Here is a 22514-nt window from a genome sequence, read left to right as displayed (position 1 = left end):
AACACAGAATCTTAATTCGTTGCCCAGGCTGGGATGCATTGGCGTGATCTCAGCTCACTGCAACCTCTGCTTCTCAAGTTCAAGCAATTCTCCTGCCTCAGCCTCCTGAGTAGTTGAGATTACAGGCGTGCACGACCACACCTTGCTAGTTTTTTTGGTACTTTCAGTAGAAATGGGAGATGGGATTTCACCATGTTGGTCAGGCTGGTCTTGAACTCCTGATCTCAAATGATCCACCCGCCTCAGCCTCCCAGAGTGCTGATTACAGGCATGAGCCACTGTGCCCAGTGTGTAAATAAATCTTACTGGGAATAGACAAACCCATTTTTTTCACATCCTATCAGCATCTGTGATTTATTTTAATTTTTTGTTACTTAATCAAATTGGGGACGAATCAGATTGTCTTTAGTTGCTATTAGGATAAACTTATTTTGCCTAGAAGCCACTATGCTAATCTTAATAATAGCACCTGTGCCCAGGTACTGTTCTACATGCTTTATATATAAATCAACTCTTTTTTTTTTTTTTCCCGATACAGAATCTTTCTCTGTCATCCAATCTGGAGTGCAGTGGCTCAATATTGGCTCATTACAACCTCTGCCTCCCAGGTTCAAGTGATTCTCTTGCTTCAGCCTCCTGAGTAGCTGGCATTATAGGCACCTGCCATTATGCCCCCCCCCTTTTTTTTTTTTTTTTGAGACAGTCTCACTCTGTTGCCCAGGCTGGAGTGCAGTGGTGCAATCTCAGCTCACTGCAACCTCCCTCCACCTCCCAGGATCAAGCAATGCTCCTGCCTCAGCCTCCTGAGTAGCTGAGGTTACAAGCGTGTACACCATGTCCAGCTAATTTTTGTATTTTTAGTAGAGATGGTTTTTCACCATGTTGACCAGGCTGGTCTTGAACTCTTGACCTCATGATCCACCTGTCTCAGCCTCCCAAAGTGCTGGGATTATAGGGGTGAGCCACTGTGCCGAGCCTAAATCAACTCTTTTAATCCTTGAAATAACCCAGTGGTTCTTGACAGACTCGAGTGATCCACCCACCACAGCCTCCCTAGTAGCTAGGACTACAGGCACCCTTCTAATTTTTTTTTTTTAGACAGAGTCTCACTCTTTTGCCCAGACTGGAGTGCAGTGGTGCAATCTCGGCTCACTGCAACCTCCACCTCCCAGGTGCAACAAATTCTCCCTCCTCAGGGTCCTGAGTAGCTGGGATTACAGGTGCCCACCACTGTGCCCAGCTAATGTTTTTGTATTTTTAGTGGAGAGAGGGTTTTATCACGTTGGCCAGGCTGGTCAGTCTTGAACTCCTGACTTCGTTATCCGCCCTCCTCAGCCTCCCAAAGTGCTGGGATTTTGCTATGTTGCCCACCCGGGCAGTCTTGAGCTTCTGGGCTCAAGTGCACCCAGCTGGGAAGTTTGTTTTTCTTTCTTTGTCTTGCCTTTCTTTCTTGTCTGTCTTTCTCTGTCCCTCCCTCCCTTTTTTCTCTCTCTCTTTCCTTTCCTCCCACCCTTCCTTTTCTTTCTTCTTGAGATAGGGTCTCACTCTGTCACCCAGGCTGGAGTGCAGTGGTGCAGTCACTGCTCACTGCAGCCTCTAACTCTCAGACTCAAATAATTATCCCACCTCAGCCTCTGGAGTAGCCGGGACTACAGATGCATGCCACCATGCCTGGCTAATTTTTTGTAGAGATGGGTTTTTCCTTGTTGTCCAGGTTGGTCTTGAATTCCTGTGCTTAAGTGATCCATTTGCATTGGTCTCCCAAAGTGCTGGTTTTACAGGTTATGAACCACCATGCCTGGCCAAAAGATATGTTTCTAAGATTGTAATATGCGTCTCTTGGGCACACAGTAGCTTTCCACAAGGTGCCAATGGAGACCATAATGAATCCTAGTCAGAACTCACCAGCCATAATAAGCAGAATCAGCATTAATTATATATGGTCATTGAAAAAACAATGGTGTATTCAGCAATACTTCATTGATATATTTTATAGAGTACTTTTTGTATGTGTCACATATGCTTGCTGATAGCTAGTACATTGGGTTAGGTGTTTGCTAATAGTATTTATGCTACTGTATTTTAAAACTGCTTAAACGATGAAAATGGTGATAAATGGGGGAGTCATTAATTTTAGAGACATGTTATGTAGAAAAACAGTAGATGACAAATGCAGCATTTAGAATGAGCTAGTTGAATAAAGTCATGTTTCATCTCCCCCCATTTAGAAAACTGTTGTTGTTGTTGTTATTATTATTTTCTGAGACTGAGTCTTGCTCTGTCACCCAGGCTGGGGAGTGCAGTGGCATGATCTCGACTCACTGCAACTTCTGCCTCCAAGGTGCAAGCAATTCTCCTGCCCCAGGCTCCCAAGTAGCTGGGATTACAGGTGCCCACCGCCATGAAACAGCTAATTTTTTTTATTTTTTATTTTTAGTGGAGACAGGGTTTTACCATGTTGGCCAGGCTGGTCTTGAACTCTGGTCTTGAACTCCTGACCTCGTCATCTGTTCACCTCAGCCTCCCAAAGTGCTGTGATTACAGGCATGAGCCACTGTGCCCAGCTGAGAATTGTTATTATTTTTATATTTGCTTAAGATTCCTAACAAGTAGGTAGGAATAAACCCCTGAACATCCAAACTCGTTGGCACTGAAGAAGCCACATCTCCTTCAAATGCTAGTGAGACGTAGATTGTAAGATACTGGGGACAAATACTGCAGTTTCTTAATAGTGAAGAGTTGGGGGTGTTCAGTTCCTATTAATGTGTGAATATTGCATAAAACTGAGTTCTGTTGGGAAGTATAAATGTGCATCTGTGCAAAATCTTATTTTCTAGACTCCTTGGCAAATTACCTTACTGCAGAGATCATTTTTGTGGGGCAGTTCACTACAGTGGGAAGCAGATCATGTTCAAGAAGGGATTATATTTTATGTACTATATTTTATCAAAGAATTGGTGTCATAATGCAGTTTAATGTGATAACATAATCTATGTTGTATCGACTTTTTCTTTATAATTGTCTTTGTTCATTTTGTGCTGTTGCAACAGAATACCTGAGTCTGGGTTATTGATTACAAACAAATTTATTTATCATAGTTCTGGAGGCTGAGAAGTCCTGAGATCAAGGAGCCAGTAGGTTTGGTTGTCTTGTGAGGACTGCATCCTCTGCAAGGAAGGAAGAACACTGTGTCCTCATATGGCATAAGTCAGAAGGGCAAGCCACCCAAAAGCTGTGTGAAGCCTCTTTAGTAAGGGCTTTCAATCCCATTCATGAGGGAGGTTCTTCCATGGCCTAATCATCTTTTAAAGGCCTCACCTCCTAATACTATCACATTGACCACACCTGAATTTTGGAGGTGACACATTCAAACCATGGAATTACTTGTTAAATTGAACAGTAAGAATGGCTACCATGTATTGACTACCTCTCTTGTATTGGGCATGTTAAGTACTTACCTCATTTTAGTCCAATAGCAGTCCTTAGAAATGAGTAAAATTTTACTTTGTGAGAAAGTGGAACCTAGCTGATAAATGCTGAAGTTAGAGTTTAAACCTTTGACCTCAAAACACCTGACCATTAAACCATGTAGTCTCTTGATTAGATACAGTATGAGAGAGGATGATTAAGACTCATAGATAATTTTGAAACTCCATTTTGACGTAAATGTTGAGATCCCCACAGTCTAGATGTTATCATTACCAGGGGCTAATTTTGAGTTTGAGATCTTTCCAGTTCCCTTTGTCTGAAAGCTGGTAAGTTACTAAGAGTTCAATAATTTGTGAGCATCTGTTGAAAGACATTGGACTAGATGCTGTGGGTATCTGACAATAGTTATCGAGTGTCCATTGGATAGAGCTCTGTTTTATTTCACGACAAAAGAAGTAAGAAACAAGAAGTAAGAAACAACGTTTTCCCCAAAGAGCATAGAGTTAGGTTGGGGATGGAGAGAGTCATTATGCTACAGAATAAGAGGAAACTTTATGCTGAAGGTACAACAGGTAAAGGGATCTGGTTTTTGAGGTTAAACAGAGAAGCTTTCTTAGAATAGGTAAGTTTTAAGCCACGTTTGTAAGATGAAGGACATAAAGAGGTGGCAGGACTGAGTTTCCTAAAAGATACTGTATCCAGAGAATCCATTCTAATTTGGAATGTTTCATAATTTAAAAAAGAGCGGCATGGCCTTTTCACACATCTTAACTTGAGATTCATTCTAAGTTGAGGATTCTGTTTGATCAAACCCTTTTTAGTGCTCTCACTTACATAAGTAATTGCTTTCCTCTTTGTTTCCTTGTCATTTCGATTGTGTACATTTGTGTGTGGGAAGTTTAGGACTGGTCTCAGGAAATAATTTTCAGTTTCTTGTCATAAAAATATTAGAAGTAATGTTAAATTGGCCAGGCGCGGTGGCTCACACCTGTAATCCCAGCACTTTGGGAGGCCGAGGCGGGTGGATCACGAGGTCAAGAGATCGAGACCATCCTGGTCAACATGGTGAAACCCCGTCTCTACTAAAGATACAAAAAATTAGCTGGGCATGGTGGCGCGTGCCTGTAATCCCAGCTACTCAGGAGGCTGAGGCAGGAGAATTGCCTGAACCCAGGAGGTGGAGGTTGCAGTGAGCCGAGATCGTGCCATTGCACTCCAGCCTGGGTAACAAGAGCGAAACTCCGCCTCAAAAAAAAAAAAAAAGAAGTAATGTTAAATTGTTTCTCACCATTCACCTGGTTTTTTATTAATCAGAAAAGATACTGTTTCCTAACAGAAAGGCTGATATGATGTACTGACATGTTTGGAACCAGCCATGGCCTAATTTCTGATCAGATACAGCATTTATCTTGAGATTATTAGCTTAGTACAGCTGAAAAGCTGTGAAGCAATTTAAGTGGTTTGAATTTTTATATCTAATTTTCAATTATAAAATATTTGTGTTCTTAAAATAACTTATGCAGGGGCTCATCATTCAGCTTTGAACTTTCTTAACTTTACCATTTACATTTAAACCTGTGAAATTAATAATTTTTAAAATAAATTTAACTGAATCTTTTGAATGATCCTACAAAGTTTTAGGTAGTTTATTATTTTTTAAGTATCCTCTGGCTTTTTTTTTTTTTTTTTTTAACTTGAGACAAAGTGTTGCTCTTGCCCAGACTGGAGTGCAGTGGTGTGACCTCAGCTCACTGCAACCTCTGCCCTCCCTGGTTCAAGGAATTCTCCTGCCTCAGTCTCCCAAGTAGCTGGGATTACAGGCTTGCACCACCATGCCTGGCTCATTTTTCTATTTTTAGTAGAGACAAGGTTTCGCCTTGTTGGCCAGGCTGGTCTCCCAACTGCTGAGCTCAAGTGATCCACCCACCTTAGCCTCCCAAAGTGCTGGGATTACAGGCGTGAGCCACTGCATGCGGCCAGTATCCTGGGAAATACTGATACCTTCTTTGCAGTACAGTCTTGATAAAGACTGTTATTCATCAATGATGTCAAGCTAAGTGTATGTGATAAAGGACACTCCCCTCTAAAAAAAATTATGGGCTGGACATGGTGGCTAACACTTATAATCCCAACACTTTGAGAGGCTGAGGCGGGCATATCACTTGAGGCCAGGAACTCATACCATCCTGGCCAAGTTGGTGAAACCTTCGTCTTTACTAAAAGATGAAAATACAAAAATAAGTTGGGCGCAGTGGCACATGCTTGTAATTGTGCCTGGCCCCCAGACTGCATTTCTGATTTTGTTGACGGTTCCGGATGTCAGGAAATTAAATGGCTGGTGACATCTAAACCACTAAAAAGGCGTAAATGGTGGTACATTATGGGGCAATCACACAGTTGTGGTGAAGCACAAATGAACAGATTTCTAGCCTTGTTAGCTCAGTTCTCCTGCACCTAAAGTGAAGAACCTGCCTTGGTGGTTTCTTTAGACTCTTCTTGCTGATGCACAGTACAGCCTGGAGGCCTTTAAGCACAATAGAGCAGAGCAGGGAGGCAAAGATTATTCAGAAGTTTCACTAGCTGCTGGTTTGCATGGATGAGGGTGTGTGGGTGTGTTGGGGAAACGGAGGATGGGAAAAGTGGAGAAAGGTAACCAGTAGGTGTCCTCTGTGACACTAGGAAGGGAAAAAGATCCTAGGGTTTCCAGGAATCATGACAGTTAATCTACAGAGGACTGTCTTCTTAAAGGAGATTGTAAACCACCAATAAAAGAAAGCAATATTAAAAGTATGTTATTCTTTCTCTTTGTAGGCGTAGACTTCTACTTTAATGGAGCATAAAAAAAGATCATAGACTACTTGAAAATCTTGTCCAGGTTTCCTCTGCTTCTTAAATTCTTGTGTTTGGGCTGAAGTGTCACACCTGGTTTTAATACAAAGGGAAATTTATGGGGAAAGTGTAAGTAAAATCACTTTGGCCCTTAAGGTGTCAGGTAACAGAGAAGACATTTTCTTTTTGTGTTTTATGTATGCCTTCAAAATCTTTAAATGACCAGTGTTGCTTTCAGAGTTATTTGTAAGAAATAAACATTTTAAGAGACAGTTAAAACATTTTTGAGGATGTCATTATAGGGAGGCAGCAGTTTTAAAATTTGGTTTAAAAAATTTTTTTTTTCACAGATAAAACAAGAAGGTATTAAAAATTTTTTAAATTTTCTTTTGGCTTGAGAAATGTGTTAATTTCTGTGCTTATTTTCTGTTGGGAGGCATGATTACTCAAAGGCACAGCCAGTTAGGAAACTCTCTTTTCATCTTGGTTTTTCTGTTTCAGAAAGTTCTGCTCATAGTCTATGGTCAGTCCGCAGTGTGCTCTGCCGCCTCTGCTCCTCAGTTTTGTGTTCAGACTACTTATCAGTGCTCTGTGTTGCCTCTGTTCTTTCAGTGACTCAGTATTAGTCAGAGAATCAGAACAAGGAATCCTGGGAGAGATTGTGACGGGTTCCCTATTTTGGGTGATGGATTTTATTTAATTTACTAGGTCATGTAATGTAGGCAAGATGTTAACTGTTTGAGAAATCCTAAAGAAATGTAAGTTCCAAACATGACATCTTTACAAGAAAAACGGTTGTGAATCTACTAAAATGTGAATTTAGAAATGTGAAACAGATCCTTTTAATACCTTTTGTTCCCTTTTTTCCTACCTTGTATTTTTGTCTATGTTGTGGGACATCATAGGCTGTCCTAAAAGTGGAAAATTAAAACTTAATAATAAAAGAGTTGATTGGCTGAACATTCTGTATACCTGCCACACTGATTATTGATTGATTAAATTCACCCTAAAACCATATGAATTTGGTAATATTATCTTCATTTTCAGGTACAGAAATGAAAGCTCAGAGAGGCTAAGTAATTTATCCCAAACCAGACTGGCAGTAGGTGGTAAGAGCCAAAATTTGAACAAAGGTCTGTCTGATTTCAAGTGCAAATTCCCAGCTGCTATATCATCCTGCCTGTGGTCTGCTCCTGAGAGGTGGAGATCTGCACAGGTCGTAGGCTGACAAAAAGACATCTGATTGTCTTGGTTGCTTTGGTGGTTCATTTGTTTACTGCCCTGTATCTCTCTGCTCCCTCAGCACCTACCATATGTATGACACATACTCAATAAATATTTATTGAATGAGGCTGGAGATAGTGGCTCATGCTTATAATCCTAGGACTTTGGGAGGCTGAGGTAAGTGGATCTCTTGAGCCCAGGAGTTCAAGACCAGCCTGGGCAACATGGTGAAACCTCATCTCTACAAAAAAAATACAAAAATCAGCTGGGCATAGTAGCTTGTACCTTAGTCCCAGCTACTTGGGAGGGTGAGATGAGAGGATCATCCAAGTCCAGGAGACCAGGACTGCAGTGAGCTGTGATCGTGCCACTGCACTCTATCCTGAGCTACCGAGTAAGACCCTGCCTTTAAAAAAAATTATAAATATACATATATATATGGTGTGTATAATTAACTGTGGAAAGTAGAAGTGTGCTGACATTTTGTTTGTAAACATTTTCTAAGTATATGCTATATTTGTAAATTTAGTAAAGTGCATTCTTTTTTTGAGACAGGTCTTAGTCTGTCACCCAGGTGCTGGAGTGCAGTGGCACTATCTCAGCTCACTGCAGCCTTCACCTCTCAGGCTCAAGCAATCTTCTCACCTCAGCCTCCCAAGTAGCTGAGACTACGGGCATGCACCACCACACCTGTCTGATTTTTAAAAATATTTTATTTGTGGAGACTGAGTTTTGCCGTATTGCCCAGGCTGGTCTCCTTCTGAGCTCAAGCAGTCTGCCAGTCTTGGCCTCCCAAAGTGCTGGGATTACAGGTGTGAGCTACCAGGCAAAGTACATCTTAAACTAATATTTATCACATTTATATATGGCATATGTAGCCTTTTAGATAAGAATAAATAGATACTGCCCCATATAATTTCTGAAGATTACTTCCCTCTTCCTCTCCAGCCTCTCTCCTGCTGACTTTGTCTCTCTAGGTTTCCACACTGCTGTCAAAATGACCTTTCTCTATTTCTCTTTCTCTCTATTCTCCGTTCCTCAAGTAATTGTTATTTTCATAACTTTTGCTTTTGTGCATTCCTCTCCCTTTGGTTGGAATGCCCTTCCCATCTTTTTGGTTTGACTTTAAAAAAATGATTTTGGATTTCAGTTCAAGTGTCGTCTCTCCTCCTAGAGGCCTTCTCTTACTCTCCAGCCCCAGCAAGTTCCCCTCTTCTGTGTCCTCATCAGAGTGTTTATCCTGCTGAGGGATTGTATAAGTGGACACAAGGCTGTCTCCGTTTATTGAACAGCCTGTATTGTCAACTCCATTTGGGCAGGGACTTAAGGTGTTTCATCGTTTTGTGTCCACAATGCCTGGTATGTACTAAGCAGACAGTAAGTATTGATGAAAAATGAAACAAAACAAAGCATGTACCTTTGCCAAATCCCACCATAAATCTTAGAGAACACCTGTTTCATTTTAGAGATAGAGGACACCTGTTTTAGAGATGGAGGACACCCAGCCTACTCCAGCCACTCCTTTGCAGAGATTAGCAATATTGCTGGAAACTGGGACTCCTGACTCAGCCTAGTGCCCTTTCTTGAGGAAAAAAAATTTTTGGCTCGTTGTAATAGTAGTTATTTAATGTAGAAGATACAGATAAACAAAAGGAAGAAAGAGAAAATAAAATTGTTGTATTCCAACCACCCAGATGGTGACACTCTCCTGTGCATATATAGAAACATCTATATGTTTGGGTTACAAAATTGTGTGATGACAAGAAGCTCAAATTTACCTAGTGCTCATAGAATGGGCAGTGTTTTAAGTCCTTTATTTAAAATTCATTTATTATAAATCCGAGGTGAAACTGTTATTTTCATTTGACAGATGAGGAAATGGAGGCATAGAGATGTTAAGTATCTCAAGGTAAGTGGTAGAGCCAAAATTTGAACCCAGGCATTCTAGCTCTAGAGCCTTATTATTATTATTATTATTATTATTATTATTATTATTTTCTGAGGTAGAATCTCACTCTGTGGCCCAGGCTGAAGTGCAGTGGCTCAGTCTTGGCTCACTGCAACTTCCGCCTCCCAGGTTCAAGTGAATCTCCTACCTCAGCCTCTGAGTAGCTGGGATTATAGGTATTCACTACCACACCTGGCTAATTTTTGAATTTTTAGTAGAGACGGGGTTTCTCCATGTTGGCCAGGCTGGTCTTGAACTGGCTTCATGTGATCTGCCCACCTTGGCTTCCTGAAATGTTGGCATTACAGGTGTGAGCCATTGAGCCTGGCTTAGAGCCTGTACTTTTTTTCTTTTTTGAGTTACAGTTTCACTCTGTCATCAAGGCTGGCATGCTTCGAAGCATGATCTCCTCTCACTGCAGCCTCCACCTCCCGGGTTCAGGTGATTCTCTTGCCTCAGCCTCCCAGTTGCTATGACTCCAGGTGTGCACCATCATGCCTGGCTAATTTTTTTTTTTTTTAATTTTTAGTAGAGACAGGGTGCTTGTTAAAGCATTTATTTAATTTTTATTTTTGGTAGAGTTGGGGTCTCACTGTGTTGCTCAGGCTGGTCTTGAACTTGGCTCAAACAGTCCTCTCACCTCAGCCTCCTAAAGTGCTGGGATTACAGGCATCAGCTACTGTGCTTTGCCAAGCCTGTACTCTTAACCATGCATAATGTCTTGCAACTTGCTTTTTTTTTTTTTTTTTTAAGTTGAGATCAGTTTATATGCAATCATAGTCACTCTTTTTTAGGGGTACAGTTCAGTGGGTTTTGCTAAAAAGTAAACCACCACCTTTTATGAAGATGTATAGAATATTTTCATCACCCCCAAAAATTCCATCATGCCTCTTTGTAGAGTCTCCTTCCCTGTTTCCCAACCCCTGGGAATCACTGATCTGATTTCTGCCTGTTGTTTTGCCTTGAAGCCTTATGGCTTCTTTTAGCAAATAATGCTTTTGAGGTGAATCAGTGTTGTTTCCTGTAACAGTACTTTATTGGGTTTTTTAAATTGCTGAAGAAGTATTCTGCTATATGGGTGTACCATAATTTTTTTTTTAATGAGACAGAATCTGGCTCTGTTACCCAGGCTGGAGTGTAGTGGCGTGATCTTGGCTCACTGTGGCTTTCGCCCCTGGGTTTGAGTGTTGCTCCTACCTTAGTCTCCTGAGTAGCTAAGATTACAGGTGCAAACTACTATGCCTGGCTCATTTTTTAAGGTGTTTGTAAAGAAGAGGTCTTACTATTTTGCCTTGGTTGGTCTTGATCTCCTGGGCTCAAGTGATCTTCCTGACTTGGCCTCCCAAAGTTTTGGGATTACAGGCATTGAGAAATATGTTAATTTCTGTGCTTATAATGTGTCCCACATTTGGCCTGTATATAATTTTTTATTCCAGTCACAAGTTGAAGAACACTTTGGGAATTACAAAAAAAGCTACTATGAATATTCATGTGTAGTTTTTTAAACTTAGTTGTTTCAATGACATGTTAATTACAATTAATATAATAACTCCCTTTATTACTAAAGTCGCATGAACTAAAAGGCATTCGAGTTTATTTTTATTTTAGAAAAAATAGAAAAGTGCTTACTTTTCTCAAAGCCAGTAGATAAGAGCTCTTTAATATAACTGATAGTGAAATATCACACACACACGACACATACAAACCATATAGGTAGAAGAGACACACAGAAATCTAAGATCTTTCATTTGCCAGTTTTCAAACAGTTTCTTTCTCCCACTTTTAGACTGTCAATTTAGATTACCAGCTTCATTCCCCTGGAGAGTTGTTAGCTAGGCAACTCGAAATTCACATTTCCAAAGACATGTTTCTTAGGTGAAACAAAGTAGACAGTTTACATCAGTCACAGAACTAAGACCTAAACATGATTATCTGAAGACAGTGTACAGCTCTTAATGTGGATGTGTGTGTTTTCACTTCTCTTAGGTAAATTCTCAAGAATAGGATTACTGGGTTTTATGGTAAGTGTAAATTTAACTTTGTAACAAACTCCTGGCCAGGCATGGTGGCTCATGCCTGTAATCTCAGCACTTTGGATGGCTGAGGCAGTTGGATCACAAGGTCCGGAGTTTGAGACCAGCCTGGCCAACATGGTGAAACCCCGTCTCTACTAAAAATACAAAAAAAATAGCTGGCATGGTGTGGGTGCCTGTAATCTCAGCTACTGAGAAGGCTGAGGTAGAAGAATCACTTGAACCCGGGAGGCAGAGGTTGAAGTGGGCAGAGATTGTGCCACTGCAATCCAGCATGGGCGGCAGTGCAAGACTTCGTCTCAAAAAAGGAAAAAAGAATCCCCCAAACTGTTTTTCTACGCAGCATTATTGTTTTCCATACCCCTCAGTAATGTCTGGGAATTCCAGTTGCTCCTCATCCTTGACAGCAGATCATTTATTGGTAGTATTTGTATTCTGACAGTAGCTAAATTATGATCTCCACATGCTCTTGTTGGAAAAGGTGTTGCTTAAATTAAGGATTTCTCATGTAAATTTTCTCTTTTTCATTTTCCTTTTTCTTTCCTTTCCACTTTATAAATTTTATTGAGCAGTTTGCAGTGCATTAGATGGACGAGCATGAGTGATTCTACTCTCAAAGTGCCCCAGTTGTCCCTGTGAGTAGGGGTCATGGCAGATGATGGTGACACTTTTGATTCTTATAGTTTAGTTTCCTAGTGCATAGAGGTTTTCATTTTCGTGTCTCTACACATGGCCTCGCTGAGCTTTCAAGTGTGAGGAACTTTGTAGGGAGAAGAATGTGGTGGCACATCTGGCCCCAGCTGTGCTTTCATCCTTAATATCTTCCTCCTGCTATTTAGGTGGAAATGCCAGTGAGTGTCATGGTAGCCTTTGTTTTCATAGTCAGCTGGGTAGATTTTTCAGTTGTCTGTTAGTGTATCTGTCCTGATTTTCTTCCTAATGATTTGAATGATGGGATCGTGACATACAGGGATAAAAATCAAATGGTGGGGTCAACTGAGGTCAACAACATAAGGGTTTGAATCCCAAATTTTGGTGGGCTGCCACTATTGTGCCAATATATTATCTCTGACACTAGCCAGCATCTTAAGATCCTATATTGTCTTTCTAAAGGAAAGGTCAAATATGTATTGAACTGTATCTTCTTTTAAATATTTTGTCAGTAAAGTGTTTACAAATTGCTAAGAAGCATCTATCCATTTGTTTTTTCATTCATTGAGTACACTTGCCAGTTTACTACTACATTTATGGTTCCCACACCAGTGCTGTGATAGGACTTTTTTCAAAGTAAATCCTTCCTGAGTTTTTCCTTTGGTACCTCCCCCCTCTGCTTTTTGATATATTTTATCTTATAAACATTTTAAAAACAAATGTGCCAAGTAAAACAGTGTTGTGTTACAGCTCCTTGTTCTACTTTGGGTGCAGGCTTTGCACAAGAAGGGAGGGAGGGCAAGAGAGAGAAGAGGGAACCTAGTCATGTGATACTACTTGTCTGGCAAAAGCCTTTTGGTTTTGAGCAGAGAAACCAACTGTTTACTATTTTGGGTGAATGAGGTTGCTTGGTTGCTATGAGCATTTTCTCTGAGGGAACCCTCTCCTCTTCCAGCTCTACACAAAATCATCTCAGTCGTGCTTTTTGGCATTTGGGTAGAAGAGGGAGGTGTCTGTGTCTAGGCCCAGTGCTGACAGAAAGAAATGTTTTGCCAGTGGAGTTACTGATTCTGACCTTCTGCTGTCACTGCTTTTAATGCCCAGCTCCCTAAGTAAACTTGGGATCTAGCTGTTCTTGCAGCCCTTTGCACTGCAGAATGAAGTTCCCACTTTAACTTAAAGAGCAGGGCTCATCAGATCTTCGGCAAATAATAAATGGCCTCTTTAAGGAGAGAGGGAAGGAAGACTGGTTTATTGCAGCATTGGCCTTTGGAGACTCACATCTCCTCCAGCATGCTGGAGGAGAACACCAAGATTTATCAGCCCACCTGCAGGATTCTGCCACTCTCATGGATTGTCTTGAAGCCGAAAAACGACAGCTATTACTCAGCACTGTGCCTGACCCATTATCAAAGTTTGCGGGAAGGTTTGAATATTTATCCCTTTGGGATATGCATGCTTTTGTTTCCTCTCAAACTTACCCGGTATCCCAGTCCTATTTCTCTGTAGCCATCCACGTTTTGAATTTGGATAGTTTATTCTCCTATGATTTATATTAAAAGTTTGTTGAGCACCGAACAAATAGATACCTGAACATAGTACTGTAGGATGCATTTCATGACCTGATGGAACACTGATTAGGATGTTTCACTTTCTTACTCCTTTTTGCCCCGTGCAGAGCTCATATAGCCAAGCCTAGATTGTGGAATAAGGGAAGAAAAAATTTTTCTTTAATAAGGTGGAATTTTTCTTCTTTATGTAGGTCAGATTCAACGTTTTATCAATAAAATGTGCTCTGGCTTTAGGTACAACACAAATAAATAGGGAGCTATTGATGATCATCTCAGTTGCTTCTGTCTGTTAAATACTTGAAAGTAGGTAGATAACCCTCTGAGGTCTATAACACTAAGACATCATAATTTAAAATAAAATAACACTTGGAAGGCTTTTTACTTGTATTGCATCTTAGTTTTGCTTTGAGTGAACAATTCAAAGTGGTCTTATCAATATTAAAAGAGGATGCCTTTGTGAACAGCCTTCTTTCATAGTTTTGTTTTTGTTTTAAAACAGGGTTTCACTCCTGACACCCAGGCAGGAGTGCAGTGGTGTGATCTTGGCTCTCTGCAACCTCCGCCTCCTGGACTCAAGCGATTCTCCGGCCTCAGTCTCCTCGGTTGCTGGGACTACAGGCGCACACCACTACACCTGGCTAATTTTTATATTTTTTGTAGAGACAAGGTTTCGCCATGTTGGCCATGCTGGTCTCGAGCTCCTGACTTTAAGTGATCCTCCCGCCTCAGCCTCCCAAAATGCCGGGATTACAGGCGTGAGCCACCATGCCCGGCCTCTTTCATAGTCTTAAACTACTGGAAAAATAACCTTTGGGAGTAGAATGGACACATTTAAGTTCTTCAGGAAAGTTCACTTTTAAATTTGAGGAAAATTATTTCAGAAGAGCTCTAGGTTACGGAAAAAAATAATAGGAGCTCTATCCAAATTCTGTCAAATATAAATAAAAGAGAATTGTCAATATTTTCTTCTTCTGTCTTGGAAACTCTAATTACTATCAGGATTTATATACAGTCTGTAATAATTACATAAATGCCACTTTTCTAAAATTGTAGACATTTCTTTTGAATTTTCCAGATTTCTTTGGGACTTATATTAACTTTAACAGGATGATTTGAGCAATGAATGGACACATTGAAGAGAAGATGGAGTGATTATCAGTGCCCAGTTTGCAGAGAGAATAGTTTCAAGAAGTAGTTGAGAGGCAGTTGGTTTTTCTTTTAATATTATGGCAACATTAAAGGGAAGATTATTTGAGAGGCAGAGGGATAGTATGGCTTAGGACTTGGGCTGCTACCTTTGACTTTGTAATCCAGAAGATTGTAATGTTGTAAATTTTCAGTCTGATCATTAAAAATGTCTGTGTTACATGCAAAAAAAAAAAAACCCTATAGGCGATAGAGATTCAGACTTCCGTTAAGTAGGATGATAGGATCACAATGGTAATTTTAGGTAACTACCCTGAGCAATTAACTGTACACTTTTCTGTTTTTTGTTTTTGTTTTGTTTTTTTTTTTTTGAGACAGAGTCTTGCTCTGTCACCCAGGCTGGAGTGCAGTGGTGTGATCTCTGCCCACTGCAACCTCTGCCTCCTGGGTTCAAGTGATCCTCTCGAGTAGCTGGGATTACAGGTGCCCACCACCATGCCTGGCTAATTTGTGTGTGTGTGTGTGTGTGTGCGTGTTTTAAACACTTTATGTATGTTTAATCCATTAATTATAAAAAAAATTGTAAAGGATGCAGATTAACAGCCAGATGGAAGAGATGCATAGGGCAAGGTATGGGGGAAGGGCACAGAGCTTCCATGCCTTCTCTGGGTACACCAACCTCTAGGACCCTTTACATGTTCAATAATCCAAAAGCCCTCCAAATTCATTAGTTTAGTTTAATACCAGCTATTTGGAAGGCTGAGGCAGGAGAATCGCTTGAACTTGGGAGGTGGAGGTAGCAGTGAGTCAAGATCGTACCACTGCACTTCAGCTTGGGCAACAAAGCGAGACTCTGCTTTGTTTGCTCTGGTCTTCAGGTCTCCTCACTGCTGGGGGATCCAGGTACAGCTCTGTTCAATCTCTATAGTGATTCATTCAAAATCTGGACCTTCAAATGTATCCAAAACAGAAGAATAGGAGAAGAAGCTCCCAATTCCTTTAATCACGAGACCCTAGGGATTAGAGGTATGGAAACTACCTTAGCCCAAGTGCAGGCCCCCACAAGTCTGGTGGGCAGACGAGAAAGGGCCCAGATGGAGGCTGAGTCCCAGTTCCCTCCATGGCGATGGCCAGTTTCTCAGTCACGGGTGCTGAAGACGAGGACTCTACACCGCTGACCCCCCAGCATCCCCTGTGCAGGGGGCGGTTGGCCGGACAGCCCAAGACCTCGGAATTATGATTCCCACTGTGAACCTAGACGCCATCTAATTTTTGTATTTTTAGTAGAGACGGGGGTTTCACCATGTTGGCCAGGCTGGTCTCAAACTCCTGACCTCAAGTGATCCACCTGCCTTGGCTTCCCACAGTGCTGAGATTACAGGAGTGAGCTACCATGCCCTGCTGCTTTGCTGATTTTATAGTGTGCTTAGAACCTAGCAATTAGAATTCTGTATGTTGACTGAATCTTGAAAGGACTCAAATTACAGGCTGGGTGCAGTGGCTCATGCCTGTAATACCAACACTTTGGGAGGTTGAGTCTGGGAGGGTCACTTTAGCCTAGGGTTTTAAGACCAGTCTGGGCTTCAAAGTGAGACCCTGTCTCTTAAAAAAAAAAAAAAAATCAAAAAATTAGCTGGGCATGGTGGTGCACACCTGTGGTCCCAGCTACATAGGAGGCTGAGGCTGGAAGATGGCTTGAACTCAGGAGGTGGAAGCTGGAGTGAACCATGTTCATAGCAGAGTACTCTAGCCTGAACCACAGAGTGAGACTCTGTCTTTAAAAAAAAAAAAAAAAATTCAAATTACATCTTCTATAATAAACACACTTTTAAAAAAATCACTGTCATTTTGTAAACTGTACAAGAGAAACAGATTTCACGTCAAATGGCAAAAGTATGATGGATATCTGATGTCCTGCTTTTGGGCTGAAGCAGGTGTTCAAGGGACAAAGATAGTTCTTCCTTGTAATACCCAAAGATACCCAGTGAAAATGATTCTTCTTAGTCTTGTGTTTTATTATTATACATTCTTAATAATATTTTCTTTTTTTAGCTTTATTTTCCTTATTAATAGACTTTGCCATAGATCACACTGCATGATTTTCTTTTGAGGACTAAACTGTCATGAAACATTGGTGTTTTGTGGTTTTATACAACCTCTGATACAATATGAATGATGTTAGCTATAAAAGATTTATAAAAGATCTAACATCATTCAGTTTTGATACTGATATGACCCAGTATGTTAGCCACAAGTCAAATGTACGTATTGAGATTTGAAATATGGCTAAATACAACCTCTGACACAATGTGAATGCTGTTAGATCTTTTGTGGATCTAACATCATTCAGTATTGGTAGTGATATAACCCAGTATGTTAGCCACAAGCCAAATGTACCTATTGAGATTTGAAATGTGGCTCAAGTGGTGAGGAGCTGAATTATTTTTATTTTTTTATTTTTTTTGAAACGGAGTTTTGCTCTTGTTGCCCAGGCTGGAGTGCAGTGGCATGATCTTGGCTCACTGCAGCCTCTGTCTCCCGGGTTTAAGCAGTTCTCCTGTTCCAGCCTTCCAAGTAGCTGGGATTATAGATGCCCATCACCATGCCCAGCTAGTTTTTTGCATTTTTAGTAGAAACGGAGTTTCACCACGTTGGCCAGGCTGGTCTCGAACTCCTGACCTCAGGTGATCCGCTCCCCTCTGCCTTCCAAAGTGCTGTGATTACAGCCATGAGCCACTGCACCTGGCTGCATTTTTAATTTAATTAAAAAAAAAAAAAAAAAAAAAAAGATGGGGTCTCACCATGTTGTTGAGGCTGGGGACTCAAACTCCTGGGCTCAATTCTGACTCAGCCTCCCAAGTAGCTGGAACATGTGCTGCTAATTTTATTTGATTTTAATTAAATTTAAATGGCATATGTGGCTACTGGCTGGCATATCTGATAGCACAGTTCTAGACCCTTCACAGACTGACCCTAGCTAATCTTCCATTACACTCTTTCACAAACTTAATGCTCCAAGTTAATTGGAGAGCTGTGTTCATAACCTTATAGATTTCCTACCTCCAAGTCTTAGCTCATGTTGTTCGTCTCTAGTTTATGAAGTCCTTCAAAGTGCTTATATGTTCTTGCCCTGTGAAGCTTACCTAATCCTTTTTGTACTCTAGTAATTTATTATCCACAAACTCTTAAAGCACTTATAACACTATCTCTGATTATAGTGATTTGTTTTACATTTCTTATATTTTCTGTTACATTTGTAGATTCCTTGAGGGGCTTATGTGGTTTTGATGATTGTATGTGTGTGATAGGTTTAACTTTTTCTCTCTTCTTTTTTTTCCACGGTGCCTAGCAAAGCATTTTTATACATGGTAGGTGGTTCCTGTGCATTAGGTGAGTCAATCCGCTGAGACTGCTGGTTGTTACTGTGCCTCCTGGCACTAGAGGGCAGTACCATGTCCATAAGCAAAATGAGGTGTTTATCCCAAAGTGACAGATAAGTTTTCAGCACTCTGTCCTAATTCAGTTTTTTCAGTCTCATATTAACAATTCTAGCCTTCAGAAGGAACTCACATCTCTTGTCAGTGATATTAATAAATAACCTTTTTATATAAATATCTTGATTAGATTCATTGTATGTTGGACCAGTAGATGGTGAGATTCTTTCTGAGAAGGAACTTGGTACATCTGAGAAACACCAGTCAAGGCATTAGGTGTCAGAGATTAATTCCTTAAGGGCAGAAGCCTTTCTGTGGTAGGAGCCAACATCCCAGTAGTGATCTGGTAGTCAAGAACCTGAAGTTCTTGGTTTGATCTTGCCAAGGGTGAACTTGGCTAAGTTGCTCTGAGCTTGGCAAACTAGCGCCTCTCACTGTGTAGTAGTGGGTATAATGCCTGCAGTTCTCGCTCTTAGGGTCAAATGAGATATGTATGAAAGTAGCTTTGTAAAGTATTATATAACTGTATAGTGGTTTTCCCTTCTCAGTTCCTATGTCATACATAGTACCAAGGGATGCACAAAATAAGTGATTACTTAAAAATATTTATGGCATTAATTTTTAAATTTTAGGAAGGGATGAATGGTGGTAAAGCCTACACTCACCAAGGCTCCATACACTGAGAAGTGATTATAGTCACAATAGTGGTTAACATATATCCTGTCCTTAGATGTTATTTAGCCTCACAGTGAACTGTGTGATAAACACACAGACACACACACACACACACACACACACACACACACACACACACACGTTTACTCTCTTTTGTTAGTCTCTTGTCTAGTAAATTTGTTTTTATACCCGCTATCCTTCTTTTTTGTTTGTTTTTGTTTCTTGAGACAGGGTCTCACTTTGTCACCCAGGCTGGATTGGAGTGGTGCAATCTTGGCTCACTGCAGCCTTGACCTCCTGGGCTCAAGTGATCCTCACCACTCAGTCATCCTAATAGCTGGGGCCACATGCACATACACTATGCCCAGCTAATTTTTTGTGTTTTTTGTAGAGATGTGTTTTTGCCATGTTACCCAGGCTGGTCCTGAACTCCTGAGCTCAAGTGATTTGCCAGCCTCAGCATCCCAAAATGCTAGGATTATAGGCGTGAGCCACACTGCACCTGGCTCCCTCTGCTGTTTTTAATACAAACTTAGTGTTAAGAATGAGCCAACCGTTGTAAGGTTTTTGGACTTCCTATAGAAAACCAGATTCAAATCCAGTTATTTAGACAAAAATGGTGTAGTGTGGAAATACACATGAGCATATTTTCCTGCTAGATTTGTGGTTAGAAAAGAATCAAGTTTTCCTCCTAGAGTGGAAGGAAGGAAAAAAAAAACAATAAAAGAAGCAAGCTATTCAAGAAGGTAGTATAGTGGTAGCTTTTAGTTGAGACCAGTCACCAGCCTGAAACTTTCTTTAGTAAATCATTGAATTTATCAAATAAAATGTTCAACCAAACTTGATGCAATCTCATAGTTACAAAACATTCTTGCCAAAGAAAGTTGCAGTCTTAATATCTGTAATCGAATCATTTCCTGTTCAGGCTCGAAGGTGGGGAACTATCTGAAACTGCAGTCCTGTAAGATTAGTTATAAAGAAAATGTCTTGGTGGGAGAAGCCTTGATGATAATATTGAATAGACAACCTAACAAGTGTGGGGGAAAAAGAAGGTACCCCAGATCCTGGGACTAACCAGATTTAGAGGCATAAGTCAGGATGTGCAAGCCCACTCCCTTGGGGTGATCTGAATAAAGCTACTCTAGGGCATTCAGGTATTTGCTGAACACACTCCGGCAGTGGGCCAGACAGATGGCTCATTCCTGCACCAACCTTCGCAGGCCTGCCAGGTTGAAAAGCTACCACTGGGGAGGCATGGCTGTGCTCTGGCAAGAACAAGAACCTGCATTTCATGAAGCATTTGGTCCTTCCCAGTTGAGGGGATGCTTTGGGCCTGGGTTAATCTCTGAGTCCACTTAGGGCTTGGCATGTATTCTCACAGCCCTTGCTCCTGCTCCATCTTGGAGTTGCTTTTACCATCATTGCAGCCCCAGAACTTACCTCCTCTGAGTGATTATTCCAGACACATAGTTAGCCTTTGAGATTCCACAGTTCTCTTTTCTACTGTTCCCCACCTTGTCTTCATTCAGACCCACATTTTTAGGTTTGACTAAACCTTCCATCTAGGAATAATAGGTAGGAGGCTCAGCAAATTAGGCCGCATTCATGTGTCCTGTCATTTGCTTCTCTGAATCTCCTTGGCTGTGGTAAAGGAAATTTAGGTATGATACACTCCTTAGGCTTCACTGCCCTGCTCCCCTTTCCTGTTGCCCTTTTGATTTTTTTTAAATCTGATACTCAGGCTCTCCTCCCCCTTACACACACCATTGGAGTCTCCTAAGCTATTTCTGTCGTTTAATGATCCCCAGCTGTTGCTGCAGTTCTGGCTGTTTTCATGCCAGGGAGAAGCATCAAAGAGCCAGAGGAAAAGGGGTCTTGTTTGTTGTCTGTCACATTGTGTTAAACAAATCGAATTCATTTTTCTGAAACCACCAGTGAGACTTCTTGGGACGGATATTAATACTGGGATGATTTGAAAATCAGGAGGAAAAGTACATGCTAGTATCAGGGACATTTTTAAGATAAGCATTCTGCTGATTGGTGTGGCACTCTGCATCACTCAGAATTATGCGAGAAAATTGTGGTATGGAAGAATTATTTGATCACTTTGCTTTCTACTTTTATATTTTGAGCTGGAATGTCCTCTCATGTGTTGAAGGATTATCTAATTTTAAAAGGAGGATTCTGTGATAGGAAATATATGGAAATTATTTCTGAAGTATCCAGAAAAGGCATTAATTTTAGTTCTGCTTTAACTTAATGCAGGTTTGTTTCGTAAAATTTTGTGCAAAACCTGCAGTAATGAAATGTTCCACTTGCAAATTCAACCACACAGACTTCAGGAAATACAGAGTTGCAGTACTTATAACAACACGAACTCTCTTAAAGTTACACATACCTTTGCCTTTGAAAAGTCTTTACTAAACCTGGGGGATGCAGAGTGGGAAAATCCTATAGCAGTTAAGTATTTGATGAGAATTTTAACCCATTCCAATGAGTTTAGCTAATTTGTAGCTTTTCATCTCAGGCACTACATGAAGTTTGATTTTTTTTTTTGGGGGGGGGGAGGAAGGCAGGAAGGAAGGGAAGAAGGACGGTAGGGAGGAAGGAAGGGATGAAGGAAGGAAGGAAGCGAGGAAGCGGGGAGGGAGGGAGGGAAGGGAAGAAAGGAAATCAAGCAATGAAAGAGACATGATCTAGAGGTTTACAAGTTGATTTCTTTTTCTTTGAGAGAAGGAAAGAAAAAAAAATAATAAGTAAAGAAGAGGAAGAAAGAGGAAGAGAAAGAGGGAGAGTAAATGGAAATATTGCTTTATTTTGAAAAAAAAATTGGGTATTAATAATGGCCAATCAATGTTTCATTTAAACTAATGGGTAGGTATGATGTGGTATTGACAAGAATGTATATTTTGTGTATTTGAAGTGGAGAGCTCTATAAATATTTATTAAGTTTACTTGTTCTGGATCTGAGTTCGAGTCCTTGATATCCTTATTAATTTTCTGTCTCATTGAATCTAAGTCTCCTATCTGGGTGTTAGGATCGTTAGCTCTTGTTGTTGCATTGATCCTTTTACCACTATATCTTCGTTGCTTTAAAATCTATTTTATCCGATACAAGAATTGCAACTCCTGTTTTTTATTTATTTATTATTTATTTTTGCTCTCCATTTGGTTGGTAAATCTTTCTCCATCCCTTTGTTTTGAGTCTTTGTGTATCCTTGCATGTGAAACAGGTCTGGATGTATCATGCCGTTGGGTTTTGGCTGTGTCTTTTGATTGGGAATTCAGTCAATTTAAATTTAGGGTTACTGCCATTTGATGTTGACTGGCTGTTTTATCCATTTGTTGGTGTAAATTCTTCTTTATGTTGGTGCTCTTTACTTTTTGGTGTATTTTTAGAAAGGCTAATACTGGTTGTTTCTTTCTGTGTGTAATGCTTCTTTCAGAAGCTCTTGTAAAGCAGGCCTGGTGGTAATAAAATCTCTGAGTTCTTGCTTGTTCATAAAAGATTTTATTTTTCCTTCAGTTGTGAAGCTTAGTTTGGCTGGATATGAAATTCTGGGCTGAAGGTTCT

General features: G+C 40.6%; 1 protein-coding gene across 9 annotated transcripts in view; it reads left to right on the top strand.

Moving 5' to 3' along the window:
- Positions 1–22514, top strand: part of MRTFA (myocardin related transcription factor A) — a 208093-nt gene that overhangs the window by 118441 nt on the left and 67138 nt on the right. For 2 of the 9 annotated variants that reach the window (XM_054239199.2, XM_035299847.3), the window contains exon 1: positions 13235–13540. The exons of the other annotated variants lie outside the window; for them this stretch is intronic. In XM_054239199.2, coding sequence (XP_054095174.2) covers positions 13330–13540 — 211 coding nt within the window. In that variant the 5' untranslated portion in view covers positions 13235–13329. Of the gene's footprint in view, positions 1–13234; positions 13541–22514 lie in introns of those variants that run through there. 9 annotated transcript variants of the gene reach the window in all.

The sequence above is a fragment of the Callithrix jacchus genome, chromosome 1 (genome assembly GCF_049354715.1).
Source record: "Callithrix jacchus isolate 240 chromosome 1, calJac240_pri, whole genome shotgun sequence".
Taxonomy (NCBI): Eukaryota; Metazoa; Chordata; class Mammalia; order Primates; family Cebidae; genus Callithrix; species Callithrix jacchus.
Note: the sequence above shows the minus strand (reverse complement) of the source record. Positions and strands in the feature narration are given on the sequence as shown.